At 38.6% G+C, this 15,483-nt stretch overlaps 1 protein-coding gene across 3 annotated transcripts in view; it reads right to left on the bottom strand.

Annotated features, from left to right (window-relative positions):
- Positions 1-4,406: 4,406 nt before the first annotated feature.
- The window catches only part of RNF175 (ring finger protein 175), a 49,970-nt gene continuing 38,893 nt past the window's right edge, over positions 4,407-15,483 (bottom strand). Inside the window, exons 6-9 of one of the 3 annotated variants that reach the window (XM_003257855.3) lie at positions 14,402-14,522; positions 9,775-9,908; positions 6,725-6,826; positions 4,407-4,734 (exon numbers count right to left, since the gene is read on the bottom strand). In XM_003257855.3, the coding sequence (XP_003257903.2) occupies positions 4,614-4,734; positions 6,725-6,826; positions 9,775-9,908; positions 14,402-14,522 (478 nt within the window). In that variant the 3' untranslated portion in view covers positions 4,407-4,613. The remainder of the gene's footprint in view (positions 4,735-6,724; positions 6,827-9,774; positions 9,909-14,401; positions 14,523-15,483) is intronic. The other 2 variants (XM_030816255.1, XM_030816254.1) reach the window with 2 other exon arrangements.

Consider the following 15,483-nt stretch of genomic DNA (forward strand, 5'->3'; position numbering starts at 1 on the left):
TTTAGAAGAAGGAAACTTGAGGAGATTCCACAGACACCAAACACAGTAATGGACTTTCTGCTTTACTTCTCTGTTTCCTACATTAAGCACCATGTTAATTACGAGAACAAGGTAGATTTAACACTGACTTGATCTATGTTTAATTTCAAGAAATTAAAATATCAACTGAAATAGCTTCATAGTTAATTGATAGATTTAAAATAATCTTTAAAAAATAATCTTTAGGACAGGCGTGGTGGCTCATGCCTGTAATCTCAGCACTTTGGGAGGCTGAGGTGGGAGGATCACCTGAGGTGATGTGGTGCCTATTCACATTAAAGGTGGATCTTCCTCTCCGAGTCCACTGACTCAAATGTTAATCCCCTCCGGCAACACCCTCACAGACACACCAGAAACAATACTTTACCAGCTATCCAGGCAGCTTTCAATCCCATCAAGTTGACACCTAGTATTAGCCATAATACTCTCCAATCTTTTTTCAGTGTATATATACACACTACTTTACAAAATTGGGATTAGATTGTAAATACTTAAACTTTATAAAGAAAATGGCATCTTCATTTTTTTCTGAGGCTGTTTAGTGATTATCTGACATTCCTGAACTCTGAGGGTCATTGTGAATCCCATTCAGATAAATACTGGCTTATTTGCCCAGAGTTCTAAATGGTTCTAAAAGCTACCATTGTGGCTATACATAAAAGATAAGTGGGAACTAAATTAGAGATCTGTTTAAGGGTTCTTTTTTTGTTTAACAGGAGAAAAACTAATTTTTGTTAGTGCTGTATTCAAATGTGAAGTCTTTTATTTGTCAATAGACTATAAGCTCAAGAATCTTGTTTTATCTCCCTACCCCTTGAACATGCCTACTATATAGTAAGTATTGAATTATTGGAATGTTTTCAGAGTAGAGAAATAAGCAATTAAAAATTCTATAATCTGGATGCTGAATCAATCATAATGAGAGAGGAGAAAATGAAAAATTAGTTGGGTAGACAGCTAAGGCTAGTCTTCAGAGAAGCAGCCTGCTTGAAAAATCACAGCTACAGGCAAAAATAGAGCAGCCTGGGGAAAACTCAGGCTGCACCTGCACAGATAAGCAGGCAAGGTCCAGCAGAGAAGCCTTTAGTTCTTTGTGTGATTAGCAGGCTCCCAGGAAAATGTTTTCTCCCTTTTTCAGATATGAACACGGGGGGCTCCACGGGAGATTGCACTGGAAACAGAGGGGGCTTACCTAAAACAAACCCACAGTTATTCATACAAGAAAAAAGCTATGCTTTGTGCTTACCTAGAGATATCTCACAGCTGTATAGATAGGTGGAGTTGTGCAGACAGGTTTTCAAATAAGAGAAGTTACTCAAACAGCTACAGAGATGAGAGGAGTTTCGTACAAAAGCTTTTGCATTCAACTGTAAAATGGCACCCCACTTGGGCTCTCCTCTCCACTGTGGAGAGCTTTCTTCTTTCACTTATTAAACTTTTGCTCCAACCTCACCCTTTGCGTCCATCCTCCTTCATTTTCTCAGTCATGACAAAATAAGTTCAAATAACACCTTAGACAACGAGACCATGGACCCTGACCTATTTCAATAATACTGAAGCATTGGGCAGTTTGAAAGAGGAAAGTTCTCAACAGTTAGAAATTGTAGTGTGAATTTTCTTAATGATGGACCTTTGAATAGCATTACGTATAGTGCCAGTATCTCAACAAGGAAAATAATCATTGTATTTCCTTTCTACTTCATACAAGTGTAATGGCTTCAAGTATTGCAGAGTAGATGTCTGGTGTTGATGTATACAGTGTTGGCTGTTTAAAAAATGACCAGTAATTTAAATTAATTTTGAGAGTCTAACATATCATTCATGGGTTAATTCTTTCTGGCTGGTCTTCTCTATTCAGTTATTTTGTTCTCTTCTGCCAGATTAATTTACTCTTTCAAAAAATATTTTTTGAGTGCCTATTATGTGCTAGGCAGTGCGCAAAGTGCAGGGGATATGGTAGGGAACAAAACAGATAAAATTCCTTGTCTTCATGGAGGAGAAGACAATAAATTTATGATAGGATTTCAGGTATTGATAAGTGCTATGAAGAAAATAAAAGCAGAGTGCCACAATGGAATGACTGTGCATGTGTGTGTGTGCACACACACGCAGAGTGGAACAAAAGTGAGTCTTCTTGCTTTAGTACAGCTGTTGCAGTGGTTTGAATACTTTTGGCAGCTCCAGGAAACCCAAAGTACCTGTGGCCCCTTGAGAAGGTGTGGCGCCTGCTGCCAGAGGCTGTGGGAGTAACCCACTTTTTTTTTTTTTTTTTTTTTTTTTAGTGTATCATGAATATCTTTAATCTTCCTTTTTTATTTTTTAAACGTTTATTTTAGGTTCAGGGGTACGTGTGCAGGTTTCATGCATAAGTAAACTTGTGTCATGGGGGTTTGTTGTACAGATTATTTTGTCATTCAGGTACTAAGCCTAGTACCCATAGTTATTTTTTTCTAATCCTCCCTCCTCCCACCTTCCACCCACAAGTAGGATCCAGTGTCTGTTGTTTTTCTCTTTGGGTCCATGTGTTTTCATTGTTTAGCTCCCAGTTAAAACTGAGAACTTGCATTATTTGGTTTTCTGTTCCTGTATTAGCTTGCTAAGGATAATGGCCTCCAGCTCCATTTGTGTTCCTGCAAAGGATATGATCTTGTTCTTTTTGTTTTTTTGTTTTTTCATTTTTATTATTATTATTATACTTTAAGTTTTAGGGTACATGTGCACAACGTGCAGGTTTGTTATATATGTATACATGTGCCATGTTGGTGTGCTGCACCCATTAACTCGTCATTTAGCATTAGGTATATCTCCTAATGCTATCCCTCCCCCCTTCCCCCACCCCACAACTGTCCCCAGAGTGTGATGTTCCCCTTCCTGTGTCCATGTGTTCTCATTGTTCAATTCCCATCTATGAGTGAGAACATGCGGTGTTTGGTTTTTTGTCCTTGCGATAGTTTACTGAGAATGATGGTGTCCAGTTTCATCCATGTCCCTACAAAGGACATGAACTCATCATTTTTTATGGCTGCATAGTATTCCATGGTGTATATGTGCCACATTTTCTTAACCCAGTCGATCATTGTTGGACATTTGGGTTGGTTCCAAGTCTTTGCTATTGTGAATAGTGCCGCAATAAACATACATGTGCGTATGTCTTTATAGCAGCATGATTTATAATCCTTTGGGTATATACCCAGTAATGGGATGGCTGGGTCAAATGGTATTTCTAGTTCTAGATCCCCGAGGAATTGCCACACCAACTTCCATAATGGTTGAACTAGTTTACAGTCCCACCAACAGTGTAAAAGTGTTCCTATTTCTCCACATCCTCTCCAGCACCTGTTGTTTCCTGACTTTTTAATGATCGCCATTCTAACTGGTGTGAGATGGTATCTCATTGTGGTTTTGATTTGCATTTCTCTGATGGCCAGTGATGATGAGCATTTTTTCATGTGTTTTTTGGCGGCATAAATGTCTTTTGAAAAGTGTCTGTTCATATCCTTCGTCCACTTTTTGATGGGATTGTTTGTTTTTTTCTTGTAAATTTGTTTGAGTTCATTGTAGATTTTGGATATTAGCCCTTTGTCAGATGAGTAGGTTGCAAAAATTTTCTCCCATTCTGTAGGTTGCCTGTTCACTCTGATGGTAGTTTCTTTTGCTGTGCAGCAGCTCTTTAGTTTAATTAGATCCCATTTGTCAATTTTGGCTTTTGTTGCCATTGCTTTTGGTGTTTTAGACATGAAGTCCTTGCCCATGCCTATGTCCTGAATGGTATTGCCTAGGTTTTCTTCTAGGGTTTTTATGGTTTTAGGTCTAACATGTAAGTCTTTAATCCATCTTGAATTAATTTTTGTATAAGGTGTAAGGAAGGGATCTAGTTTCAGCTTTCTACATATGGCTAGCCAGTTTTCCCAGCACCATTTATTAAATAGGGAATCCTTTCCCCATTGCTTGTTTTTGTCAGGTTTGTCAAAGATCAGATAGTTGTAGATATGCGGCATTATTTCTGAGGGCTCTGTTCTGTTCCATTGGTCTATATCTCTGTTTTGGTACCAGTACCATGCTGTTTTGGGAGTAACCCACTTTCTACAGAAGAGCTCTGTGGTGCAGAAGCTGTCACATGGTAAGAAGCACATAGAGCAGAAGACAAGCACAATGTCCTTAACGATAGATTACTTAACAACTCCACCTACTTTAAAGATGTTGAACTGATGAGAAAGTATTAGCTATGGCTAAATGTTGTATGTGAGAAGTACTTTGCAAACCTCTGAAACACTTTACAGATATTGTTATCAGTCAAACTGGAAGTAGAATGTCCACAGTGCAGTGTAACAAATGTGACATGTGCATGAGTTGAGAAACAGATGTAATGGGAAAGATGAAAAAACATGCTTTATTTGTTTATTCCATTGTTCAGCTTCTCTTTAAATTCTTTCCACATGGACAAATTACTTGACAACAAAGTTTACTTAGTTTTCTAAACACTTGGGATCATCTCTAAAATTAAAAAAAATTAATATTAAATGTTGAACCAAGGATTTCAACCATGCAGTATGTTGCTTCTAGGGTCTGCTGTCCTATTCCAGCCCTAGTGAATAGTTAATGCCTTGAACTATTCCTATCACCACAGGTTGCCAGGCCACCAAGTAACGAAGCCAATCCAGGATTTGTCCATACAGAAAATGTGTGCGCTCCCAGCTAAATCTCAGTTAAGGAGGTTGTTCTATATACAGCCAAGTAGCAGAAATATTCATAAATGTCATTTGCAAATGTAATAAACAATGTAATGAATGGGTATTTCCTTTCTTGTTAATTCTATGTGCTCAATTAAAAGCCCCTTATGTGAGTTTTATAGCATTACGGTTATCATTGTTACTTACACCACACCCAATTTCTGAAAATAAATTGAAGCTCTTTACAATAAAATCCCAAACTAGAAAACAAGAATCAAAGGCAAGGGTATATGGTAAAAGAAGGAAGAAGAGGGGAATGACTATACTGGAAAACCAAGGATAGTGGAAACTGCTCTAAATGAGCAAAAACAGCTCTGGGCTTTGCTGTAGTCATACATCAGAATGAACCCATTGTATATTACAAAGAATAACACTGGTTCATCAGATAAGAGAGACCTTTTTCTGCTGTCTTTGATAAACTGTGCTAGGGAGCTTAATGAATGCATAGTGTCTCTGACAACAATTTTACAAGCAAAATGACAGCTTTTTCACATGTAGATTTTTCTTATGTGTCTCAATAAAAGAGTAGTACATGTTTTATTCAACAGTTTATTTTCTCAAGACTACATAAAGAAATGAATTGCCCTTTGTTAAAGTATCACTTGAGGTGACGTTTATGATCATATTATCACCAATTTTATAACAAAGATTTATGCATTGAGGTTTTATAGGTTAATAACCAAAAACTGTTCTGGACTTGGTATCCTCATTTTAGAAGAGGAATTCCGGGACAGTGGATGAACAGGAAGGTGGAAGGATCATCACACACTTTTAGCCTTGAGTTGGGCTTGAGTGGCACTGACTCACCGAGAAAGGCCAGGTCTGTGGATGGAATGGGCACTGCAGAGGGTGGTCTCTTGCAATGGTATGAGCCTTGAGACCCAAAGATCCACTGATGTTGCCTCCTTCTCTGGTGCCCTCCTTGAATCCCTCCCTGATCTGCAGTGCCCAGAGATGAGGGCATTGTTGCCAGTAGCCATTGTTAAACCATACATATAGGGTTGGTGAGGAACAGGGGAGCAGAAAGCAAGGAAGGTGATTCCTTTAGCATTGTAAAATTTAGGTGACTGTTACTCAGAAAGTACAGAAAGGCTGTCTCTTAGAGAAGAGATGGTACTTGGCAGGTTGATGCCAACCTCTCAGGGCTCTTCTGCTTAAGGGAGGATATGTTTTAATTCCATTCCCGCCCCACTGTCTGAATGAGATATACTATGGTCTTGAGATAGTGAGATTGAAGACAAAGTCTTTCTAGTTAGCTCCGGATGGGGGCCATTACCTTCCTGTGACCTTAATGTGACTTGAGTTTATTCTGTTGCACATCTCTGATGTCTATACAAATCTCAGCTGCTGCCAGAAGCTGACCAACTCTGTAGATCTTTATTTCTTTTCAATATTGTTATCACTAGTGTTTGGCCTAAGAAGAGATGATGCATGGCATGGAATTTAAAAAGCCAAAATCCAGACGGGGAAATACCTACTCATTTCTGAGAATAATAAAATTTGGTACACCCTAACATATTTTAAAAATAGTTTTCTGTACTCTAGTTCACATTTCAGCTTTTAAAATTTCAATTCCAATTTTTCTATTTATGCACCTATCTACCCACCCATCTAATTCCCCCATTTATTCATCCATCCATCCATCCATCCTGAATATTCTTCCATATATTTTACCTATTTTTTGCAATGTCTCATCACATTTCCACTACAGCCCTTAATGTGGAAAATATAGAACATAAACAGTGGAATGTTTTCTGGCATTTAACTTTCTAACCAGAATAGTATTATAGGCACAGAGGAGAAAAGAGACCATAAGTCATTTTGAAATAGGTGATTAGGGAAAACAGAAAATTTTCTGCTGGAACTATACAAAAACACTGAAAGTTTTCATTGAAGAATATATCCTGAGAAACATTCAAGATAATCTCTTATAACCTTTTTGTTTTAAAGGATATGGATTACTGATCATCCTCTTCAAATCAACCTTCTCTTTGCAGTAAGGGCAAGTCTGCTTTTTCCCAACGATACACCAACCTCGGATGCAGAATTCATGAAAGCTGAAGCATCTTGTTAGGGAGGCTTCTAGATATGAAAAGGCAATGTCTGGTTCATGATGGCATGGAATGGTCCCATCTTCGGGGTCTAGTGGTGGAGTCATGACTTGATGAGGCACGTCGCTTTTTTCGGGAGGTTCTGTAAGGGACCTGACAATGACAGTGAGCCTGGAGTCACAACTGCATTCGCTTTATGACCCCGAGGAATTTACTTAGCTTCTTGGCCTTCTTGCCTCACTTGATTCTGGTAAGAATTGGATTAGATAAAGAATGTGAGTCCTTTTTTTTTTTTTTTCCTTTACAGTGATGTCTTCCATAAGTGTATTGTTACATTTCCCCACCTTGTTATTGTGCATTTCTCATGCATTTACTGTAGCATTTCTCTGTTCTACTTTTTGTGCATTATTCATTAGCTTCATGTAATCAGACTTGTCTTAGGCACTTAGACAAGTTAAAATTATTTGCGGTTATAAAGTTACAAATATTTCCATTAACTTCATATTTTTTTTCTTGTATTTTAAAAGTACTGATAAGGAGCCAATTATTTTTAATAGAATATATACCTACTAAACTTCTCAAACTCTAGGCATTTATAGATCCATTAGTATACGTCTCCTGGTCCGGAAAGTCTGACCCTTTGTCCCCAAACTTGAGAGTGAACCCTATGTGTTCTCACAGCACCAGAGACTTACTCTAGTGTAGCATGACTTTTGGTACTTACGTGTTTCTCCTAGACCATGTGTTACCTGTAGGACTATGTCTCATTCATTTCAGTGTCCTCAGCATCGTAAGCCATGCCTAAGAAATATGTATTGAATGAACATTTGAATGACTCTTTCAAAACTGATTATTTTTGGAAACATATATTTCCATGTTCCCTGATACTATGGATTTGGGAAAAATGAACTATAATGAAATCCATCCTATTGATTTGTTTATTTCTACAATCGCTGCTCCCAGTGTGACTTTCTGGGCCAAGATCACATGATCTTTTGACTGGCCTGTTACACACCCAGGTGAACAGCAACGATGTAGAAGTTCCCTCCCTAACAAATGGAGGAGCTCGGTGGTGTAGCAAGTCAAGGCCATGTATATAACTCCTCAGTATTACATTTCAATGTAACCAGGAGTTTCCATTATTTTATGTTCTTGGAATTGGGGTCATTTTTGCAATATGTTTTAAAATAAAGTGGTGTATTATAACAAAGATTTTGAACCAAAACTCCAACAGCCTTTCATTCAAAAGGGCTGGAATACAGCCCCATCTTCCACAAAGGTATAGAATTCAGGGGCCATTGAGCCAGCACTGAAATGTCCACATTCTCTCTAATGCTCTTTTTCATTTTCAAAATCTCAATGCTGAAAAACTTCCACACTGGAGAACTGCTGCAGAGCAAGACTCAGATAACCCATCCTTGTTAATATGACTCATATTTGCCCATTTCTCAGTAATATGACTCATGCTAAAATAGGCCATTAATAATACTCCCTGAAATGCAAATTTAAAGGTGACTACATTTTAGATTATATATGCACACACGTACAACAATCCCTAAGGGCTTTTAAAGGTGGAGAGAGAAAATATTTCCATTTGCAAATGGCAGAAGGGGCTCTGTTCCAACATTTGAAAAATAAATCATATTTAAAACTAGGGCCAGACTTGGAAAATTGCTACAAAGAATGAATATTTTGGGAAAGGTATCACACTGAAAAAACCACTACAGAAATCCATATGGGGTATCTTTGTGTTTTTTCCCTTAAGATTTTAAGGCTTATGTGTTGGAGTAAAGGCTCCTATTACTTTTGAGATGCATTTGGTCCAGGTTTTACTCTCAGGATTGAATAAGTGGAAACTGTCCAGATTAAACAGAATTGAATCATAGGTACTGGACACCGAGGTATGACTGACTAAATTAAGTGGGCTTTAGGCAAAAGACAGATGGTTTAACCATCTCATAATGCCAGAGCTTTGAACTAACTGGGTACATAGCGATGACATTATTAAATTGATACTGTACTATAAAATAAAGATAAATAATACCCTTTCTTGTATTTAGGAAGAATTGAAATACTGATGATTGGCCAACCTAAGCCTAACTTTGGTATCCATAGCAAAAGTAGTATCCATACATGTTCAGGCAGCACAGGTTGATTTGTTCAGGGGTCTCGATGCCAGCATTTTTCAGCACATTGAGGCTTTTCTTAATGGTTACTGGAGTTACCATAGAATGCTGGTTTCCAGGCTCAGGCTGTCTGGTACCTATCATATGAAGATCCCTCAGCCAATGGATAGCTATTTGGGATAGAACCCATTGGTAGAGGAGCCCATGGTCCAAGAACAAATGTCCAAATTTTGGTCCCTGCTTTTGTAATCCAAGGTGTCTTGCCTGTGGCTGTATCTTCTTCTAAAGACTGAAGCTGAGAAGAAGGCTTGGTTTCCTCCCTTGGCTGCTCCCAAGACTACTGTTGCCACAGGTAGGTTCCTAGGATTATTTCTAGGCAAAGCACTCTTTGTATTTCTTGGTTTGCTAAGATTCAGACCTGGGGCTCCACTTGGATAGTCTTAAGTTCCCCTGTGCACCTGATACTTCACTCTTTTTCTCACCTCCAAACCCCTTCTTTTCCTGATCTTTCTTGGCTATCTGCTCGCTTATGACTTCAACCAATTTCCCCTGCTAGCACCCTGCTCAGATACTGCCTTCCTGTCTATGTGGCATTAAGAGTCTTCTTTAAAAAGGAAATTACTGGAGAAGGAGGTTCACCTTAATTAGCAGTTTATTATTAAGCAGGGACAAACAGGAAGACTCAAAAAAAAAGACTGGGCTGGAGGATAAAGGACTGGGGTTTGGGCATGGAAGGTAAGCAAGATGGAGGAGATGAGGACAGAAGGAGGTGAAGGAAGAAAGAAGGAGGCTTGATGAAGGCCAAACAGTTTCCTTTGAAAAGGATACACATGATTACAGGAAAGCTGGTAGGTGTTTTCAATGAGCCCTTCTTCATCAAGCTCCACAATGATCTTCTGCCCACAGACTGCACAGATATTGTCTGATAAGCTCCTTGTAGGCAACCCGCTGACACTGTAGAACTATCAGAGGAAATGGACAGAGCACAGTCGGAAAGGAGAGCACATGCCACTCTCTGAATGCAGGAAGCCACTGCCAGGCACTGGGACAGGCAGCCCTTGGCACATAGAATCTCCACTGCGGCTGGGCACGGTGGCTCATGCCTGTAATCCCAGCACTTTGGGAGGCTGAGGCAGGTGGATCACAAGGTCAGGAGTTCGAGACCAGCGTGGCCAACGGGGTGAAACCCTGTCTCTACTAAAAATACAAAAAAATTAGCCAGGTGCGGTGGTGGGCACCTGTAATCCCAGCTACTCGGGAGGCTGAGGCAGGAGAATTGGTTGAACCCGGGAGGTGGAGGTTGCAGTGAGCTGAGATTGTGCCACTGCACTCTAGCCTGGGTGACAGAGCAAGACTCTGTCTCAAAAAAAAAAAAAAAAAAAAAGAAAAGAATCTCCACTGCTTCTAAGATAGTTTAGAATGTGAGACACCGTTTCCTGTAAGAAGAATGCTACAGAGGGGTTAAGGTTTCCAGGCAAAAACTCATTGAATTCCAAATGGACCCAAAGCACATTGTCAATTATAACCTCTCATCTAACCTTCACATTGAGGAATCCTTTCACAGGAATCATTTTTATCCAGGGCTGGAGTTAAGAGGAACCTTCAGAGGAAGCCTTTGAGTTTAATCCATAGATTGGCCCTTCCCTTTATTGTCCTGGAGATTCTGATTCAGATCTCTGGAGTAAACCGAGGCATCTCTCTGTCATTTAAATCCCCATGTTTTTATTGGGTGCATGCTGAGCAATCACCATTGGAAGGCAATGCATTTAGAACTTTACCTTGGGATAGCTGCATCTTCCCATACTGTGGATAAGGAGTGGTTCTCAACACTGGCAGCATATTAGAATCCCTAGGAAGCTTTTTTTTTTTTCCAAAGAAAATTATTTTATAATAGTTTTAGATTTAAAGAAAAGATACAAAAATATTACAGAGATTGGCTATATACCACATATCTAGTTTCCCTATATTATTATTAGATTGATTTTAAGGAATTGGCCCACACATTTGTGGGCAAGTCAGAAATTTGCAGAGCAGGTTGGCAGGCCAGCAGGCTGGAAACTCTGGCAAGATTGATGTTGCAGTCTTGAGGCAGAACTCCTTTTTCTCTAGGAAGCCTCAGTTTTTGCTATTAAGGCCTTCGACTGATTGGCTGAGGTCTATGTGGAATATTAAGGGTAATCTCCTTCACGTAAAGTCAATTGATTATAGATATTAATCATATCTGCAAAATACCTTTGCATCAACATGTAGACTAGTGATTTTACCAAACAAGTGGGTATCATAGCCTAGGCAAATTGACTCTAAAATTTAATCATCACAACCTCGTTAAGGGAGGAGAATTTATATAAATTATGTGGAATTCTTTTGCACAGATTTGACTATTCTCTTCCACTTATTTATTTATTCAATCATTTATTGATATCAACGTGGACCCATGGATATTTATTTTATGCTTTGGGTTATAACTCAATACTACTACTATTACTATTTTGTTGCTCAAATTCCAGCTTTGGCCATTGGGAGCTCTTTCAGTTGGCTCCTGTGTCTCTTTGACATATCCCCAATCACTGTGGAGTTCTTTTGTTTTTAGCATTTTCTTGCTTTTGGTCACTATAAGATGCACCAGGCTTTTATATTGTGTATTCTTTGCCCAGACCTGTAATCAGCCACTTCTTCAACAAGCCCCAGTTCCTTTTATTGTAGAATGATATTAGAAAACAAGATCTGGACACTATGTATATTCATTTTGCCGGGGTATCATTGCCCCTAGGACCTCTTAGCTGACAGAACAAGGAATTCATCTGTATATACTAACACACACACACACACACACATATCTGTAAATATTTCTATATCTATCCATGTATATCTATATTAAGCTAAACAATTATAATTACAGAATACATGTATGGTGGTATCAAAATTGTTAACCCATAGACTTGACAGCAACAACTTTATCAACTAGAGTACAGTGCTTAGGACACAGCTTCTTTTGTTTTTAGTCTTATGATCTCCATTCATTTCAAAGTTACTTAGGTCAGCACCTTTGTTCCCACCCCTTTCAATGAGGTTATTTCATACATTTGTAATATGGTTAGATTCTTTTGGCATGATCTGAATTCTATCCTTGGATTCTCTGACTTCCTAAATTATTTTTAAAATTTGCATAAATTTAAGGTTCACACTTTCTATGGATTTTGAGAAATGTATAGTGTTATGTATCCACCATTATCGTATCACACAGAAGAGTTTCACCACTCTAAATTTCCTGTGCTTCACCTATTCAACCATGCTCCTTCCCTAAAGCCTTGGCAACCACAGATCTGTTTAGCAACTCTATAGTTGCACCTTTTCTAAAATGTCATATAAATGCAGTCATACAGGATGGAGCCTTTTCAGACTGGCTTCTCTCACTCAGCAACATGCATTTAAGATTCACCCCATGGTTTTGGATGGTTTAATAGCTCATTACTTTTCCTAAGGAGTTTTTTTTGTTTGGTTGGTTTTTGTTTTTTTTTTTTTTTGAAGCAGATGTACTGGCTCTACTCCCAGAGATTCTGATTTACCTGCTCTGGTGTGGGGCTTAGGCACTGATATGGGAAGGGAGATTGTATCTCCTTACCTCAGTCACAAGCACATGCACATGCACAAGTGTCTGTGGACACACACCCCTCTCATTAATCCAAGTCACTGGTGGGTGTACCAATGGCTTGAGGCAGTGGTTTTTATAGATTTGGTAGCTGGAATAAACAGACAGGATGACAAGATGTTAAGAACTGGTCGGGTTGGATCAGGTGAGAAGTTTCCCAAAAGCTGGTGCTTAAAGACTTGGTTGTCTTGCCAGATAAAGTCTCTTCTTCCTGATCTACTTGAGAACAGCCACATATAATTCTAATCTTTCTTTTCTGTCCATAAACACAAGAGGCTTTGGGAATTTTCCAAGGGGTATAACTTCTGTTTTTTTCTTGGAGAAACTGGGAATAAAAATGCTCCTTCCTGTGCTCACATTAAACCTTATAAGAAAGGCAGTTGTATTGTTCCAGCATTTCACCACAGAATCTGGGCTGCAGGCTTTAGGAAAAGAGTAAGATAGAGTGTATGGTGGAGGGGAAGGACGAATGCGGTGAGGAGGAAGTCAAGGTCATAGCCACTTAGGTCCTGCTCCAGAAATGGAGGGAACAGTCCAGAAGTTCACCCTTTTCTTGCTACTTACACTGTTTTTTTCTTTTTTTAAAAAAATTTAATTTAATTTAAAATTCCAGGATACACGTGCAGGTTTGTTGCATAGGTAAACATGTGCCATGATGGTTTGCTGTACCTATCAACCCATCAGCTAGGTATTAAGACCCACATGCATTAGCTATTTTTCCTGATGCTCTCCCTTCTCCTCCCCTGACAGGCCCCAGTGTGCGTTGTTCCCCTCTCTGTGTCCATGTGTTCTCATTGTTCAGCTCCCATGTACAAGTGAGAACAGGCAGTGTTGGGTTTTCTGTTCCTGTGTTAGTCTGCTGAAGATAATGGCTTCCAGCTCCATCCATGTCCCTGCAAAGGACATGATCTCATTCCTTTTTATGGCTGCATAGTATTCCATGGTGTATATGTACCACACTTTCTTTATCCAGTCTATCATTGATGGGTTGTTTCCATGTCTTTGCTTTACACTGGTTTTTCTACTTCACATCTGGCTGTGTACCAGGAGACACATGTAGACGACAGAGATGTGGAAATTCTTGAAACTACTAAGTCATCCCTAGAGCCTTTAGTCTGTAAGTTTTTAAGAGATATGCAAGAGTCAGACATAGATAAATGCCCCTGATATCTGAGTCAGGAATACATCTAACTAGAAAGTATGTCCATTCTGGATTTTAATCTTAAAAGAGTTCAAAAAAAGAAAAGAAAAACAACTGTTAGAGATTAACAGTTAGGTAACAGTATAGAATCAGAATACATCTAGCACACTTTTTATATCTTCTACTTCTTCAGATGCTATATAATGTGACTGGTATTTATAATAAGTATTACCCAGAGGCACTGTTGATTCTGAACTGTTTTATGCAGCATCAAATATAGTTTTTATTTGCATTAGGCAGGGTTTTGGACAGAGCTAACAGGATTTAGTTATTGTTAATGTTTTACTAATCCTTAAATGTTGGCAATTGGAGTATGCTAGATACAATAACACAAATAATTTGCATATTTTATTTTAAAAGATGCCTTATTCCACAAGGATTCTATATAAGACATGTATTTTCCAATTAATTAACAAAGACAATTTTTTGATGCAAGGAGAATCCAGGGAGCAACTGGGCTAGGTGAACCAAAATAGTTCCAAAGGAAACGATAATCAGTATATGGAGAAAGACTTTTTTATTTCTGAAAATGGATGCAGACATGTAAGAAGAGACCATTTCTCTATGTGTCATAAATGGTTTCAGAAAATGAAAGCAACACTTACCCCTATAGTGGAAGCCATGTAGTCTGAGCAGATCTCGGCAAAGTCTCTCCCCATTACTCCATAGTAGAGGCCGTAGAACAAAGACACAATGCCAAAATCCATGGAATCTCTAGCTTTGATTCTATTGAAAACAACAGTATAAAGAAATAAGAATGTGGCATATTTCCAAACAGCTGGAGTTTGGAAAATATTTCCTGTTGATGGTATCTAAGAGAACCTTGTGGGTATTTTTTTTTCATTTATTTGTTTGATTTTTCTTTTTTAAATGAAACAATTTAAAATTCTCTGAATTTCCCTCAAATTGTAGCACTCAGTGCCAACTGGACAAAGGAATTCTTCAGATAGCCTTCAAGTGCTTCTTAGGACTGCAGTGCCTAGACAAGCCGACTCTGACCAGTGGTTTCAGGCTCAGCTATAGGTAGGCCTCAGCAGCTTGTAACAGTTTCCATCTCCAGGCCACATGCCGGGTAACTCCAATGGGCAGCTAACATTAAGAACCACTAGAGCAATAGTTCTCAGCCCTAAACATAGATTAGAATCACCTGGGAAGATTTAAAAGCGCATTGACACATGGGCCCACCACCAAGGACTGGAGTTTAGTTAATCTGGGTTGGGGTCTGGACAGCAGTATTTTTAAAGAGCTTGTCAAGTGATTGATTCTTTAATACAACAAGGATTGAGTATGTCTGCTGTAGAACTTAGATTTTTATAAAATGCTTTCCAATGATCTTTCCTAACAAGTGCTTGAGATAGATATTATCACCCCCACTTTGCATATGAAAACATGGAGACTTAGAAAACATTATTTGCTTGACACAACAATTGGTATGTCACAAAGCCACAAATGAAGCTCACATCTTGAAGCCCTTGATTACCATGCCAGAGTTGCTATGTATTAACTGAAAAAAACTTTTTGCAAGTTAAATCATATTTCAATTATACCAGGATTCTTTGTGATCATCCCCCCAGCCAGTTTTTTTTTTTTCTTAAGGGAAAGATCTCTTTTAAAAGTGAATAATTTGCCCTAAATTTAATTTATGAATCTAAATAATTGCACATTTGGTTTGCTCTATCTATAAAAC

Source organism: Nomascus leucogenys, chromosome 7b (assembly GCF_006542625.1).
Source record: "Nomascus leucogenys isolate Asia chromosome 7b, Asia_NLE_v1, whole genome shotgun sequence".
NCBI lineage: Eukaryota > Metazoa > Chordata > Mammalia > Primates > Hylobatidae > Nomascus > Nomascus leucogenys.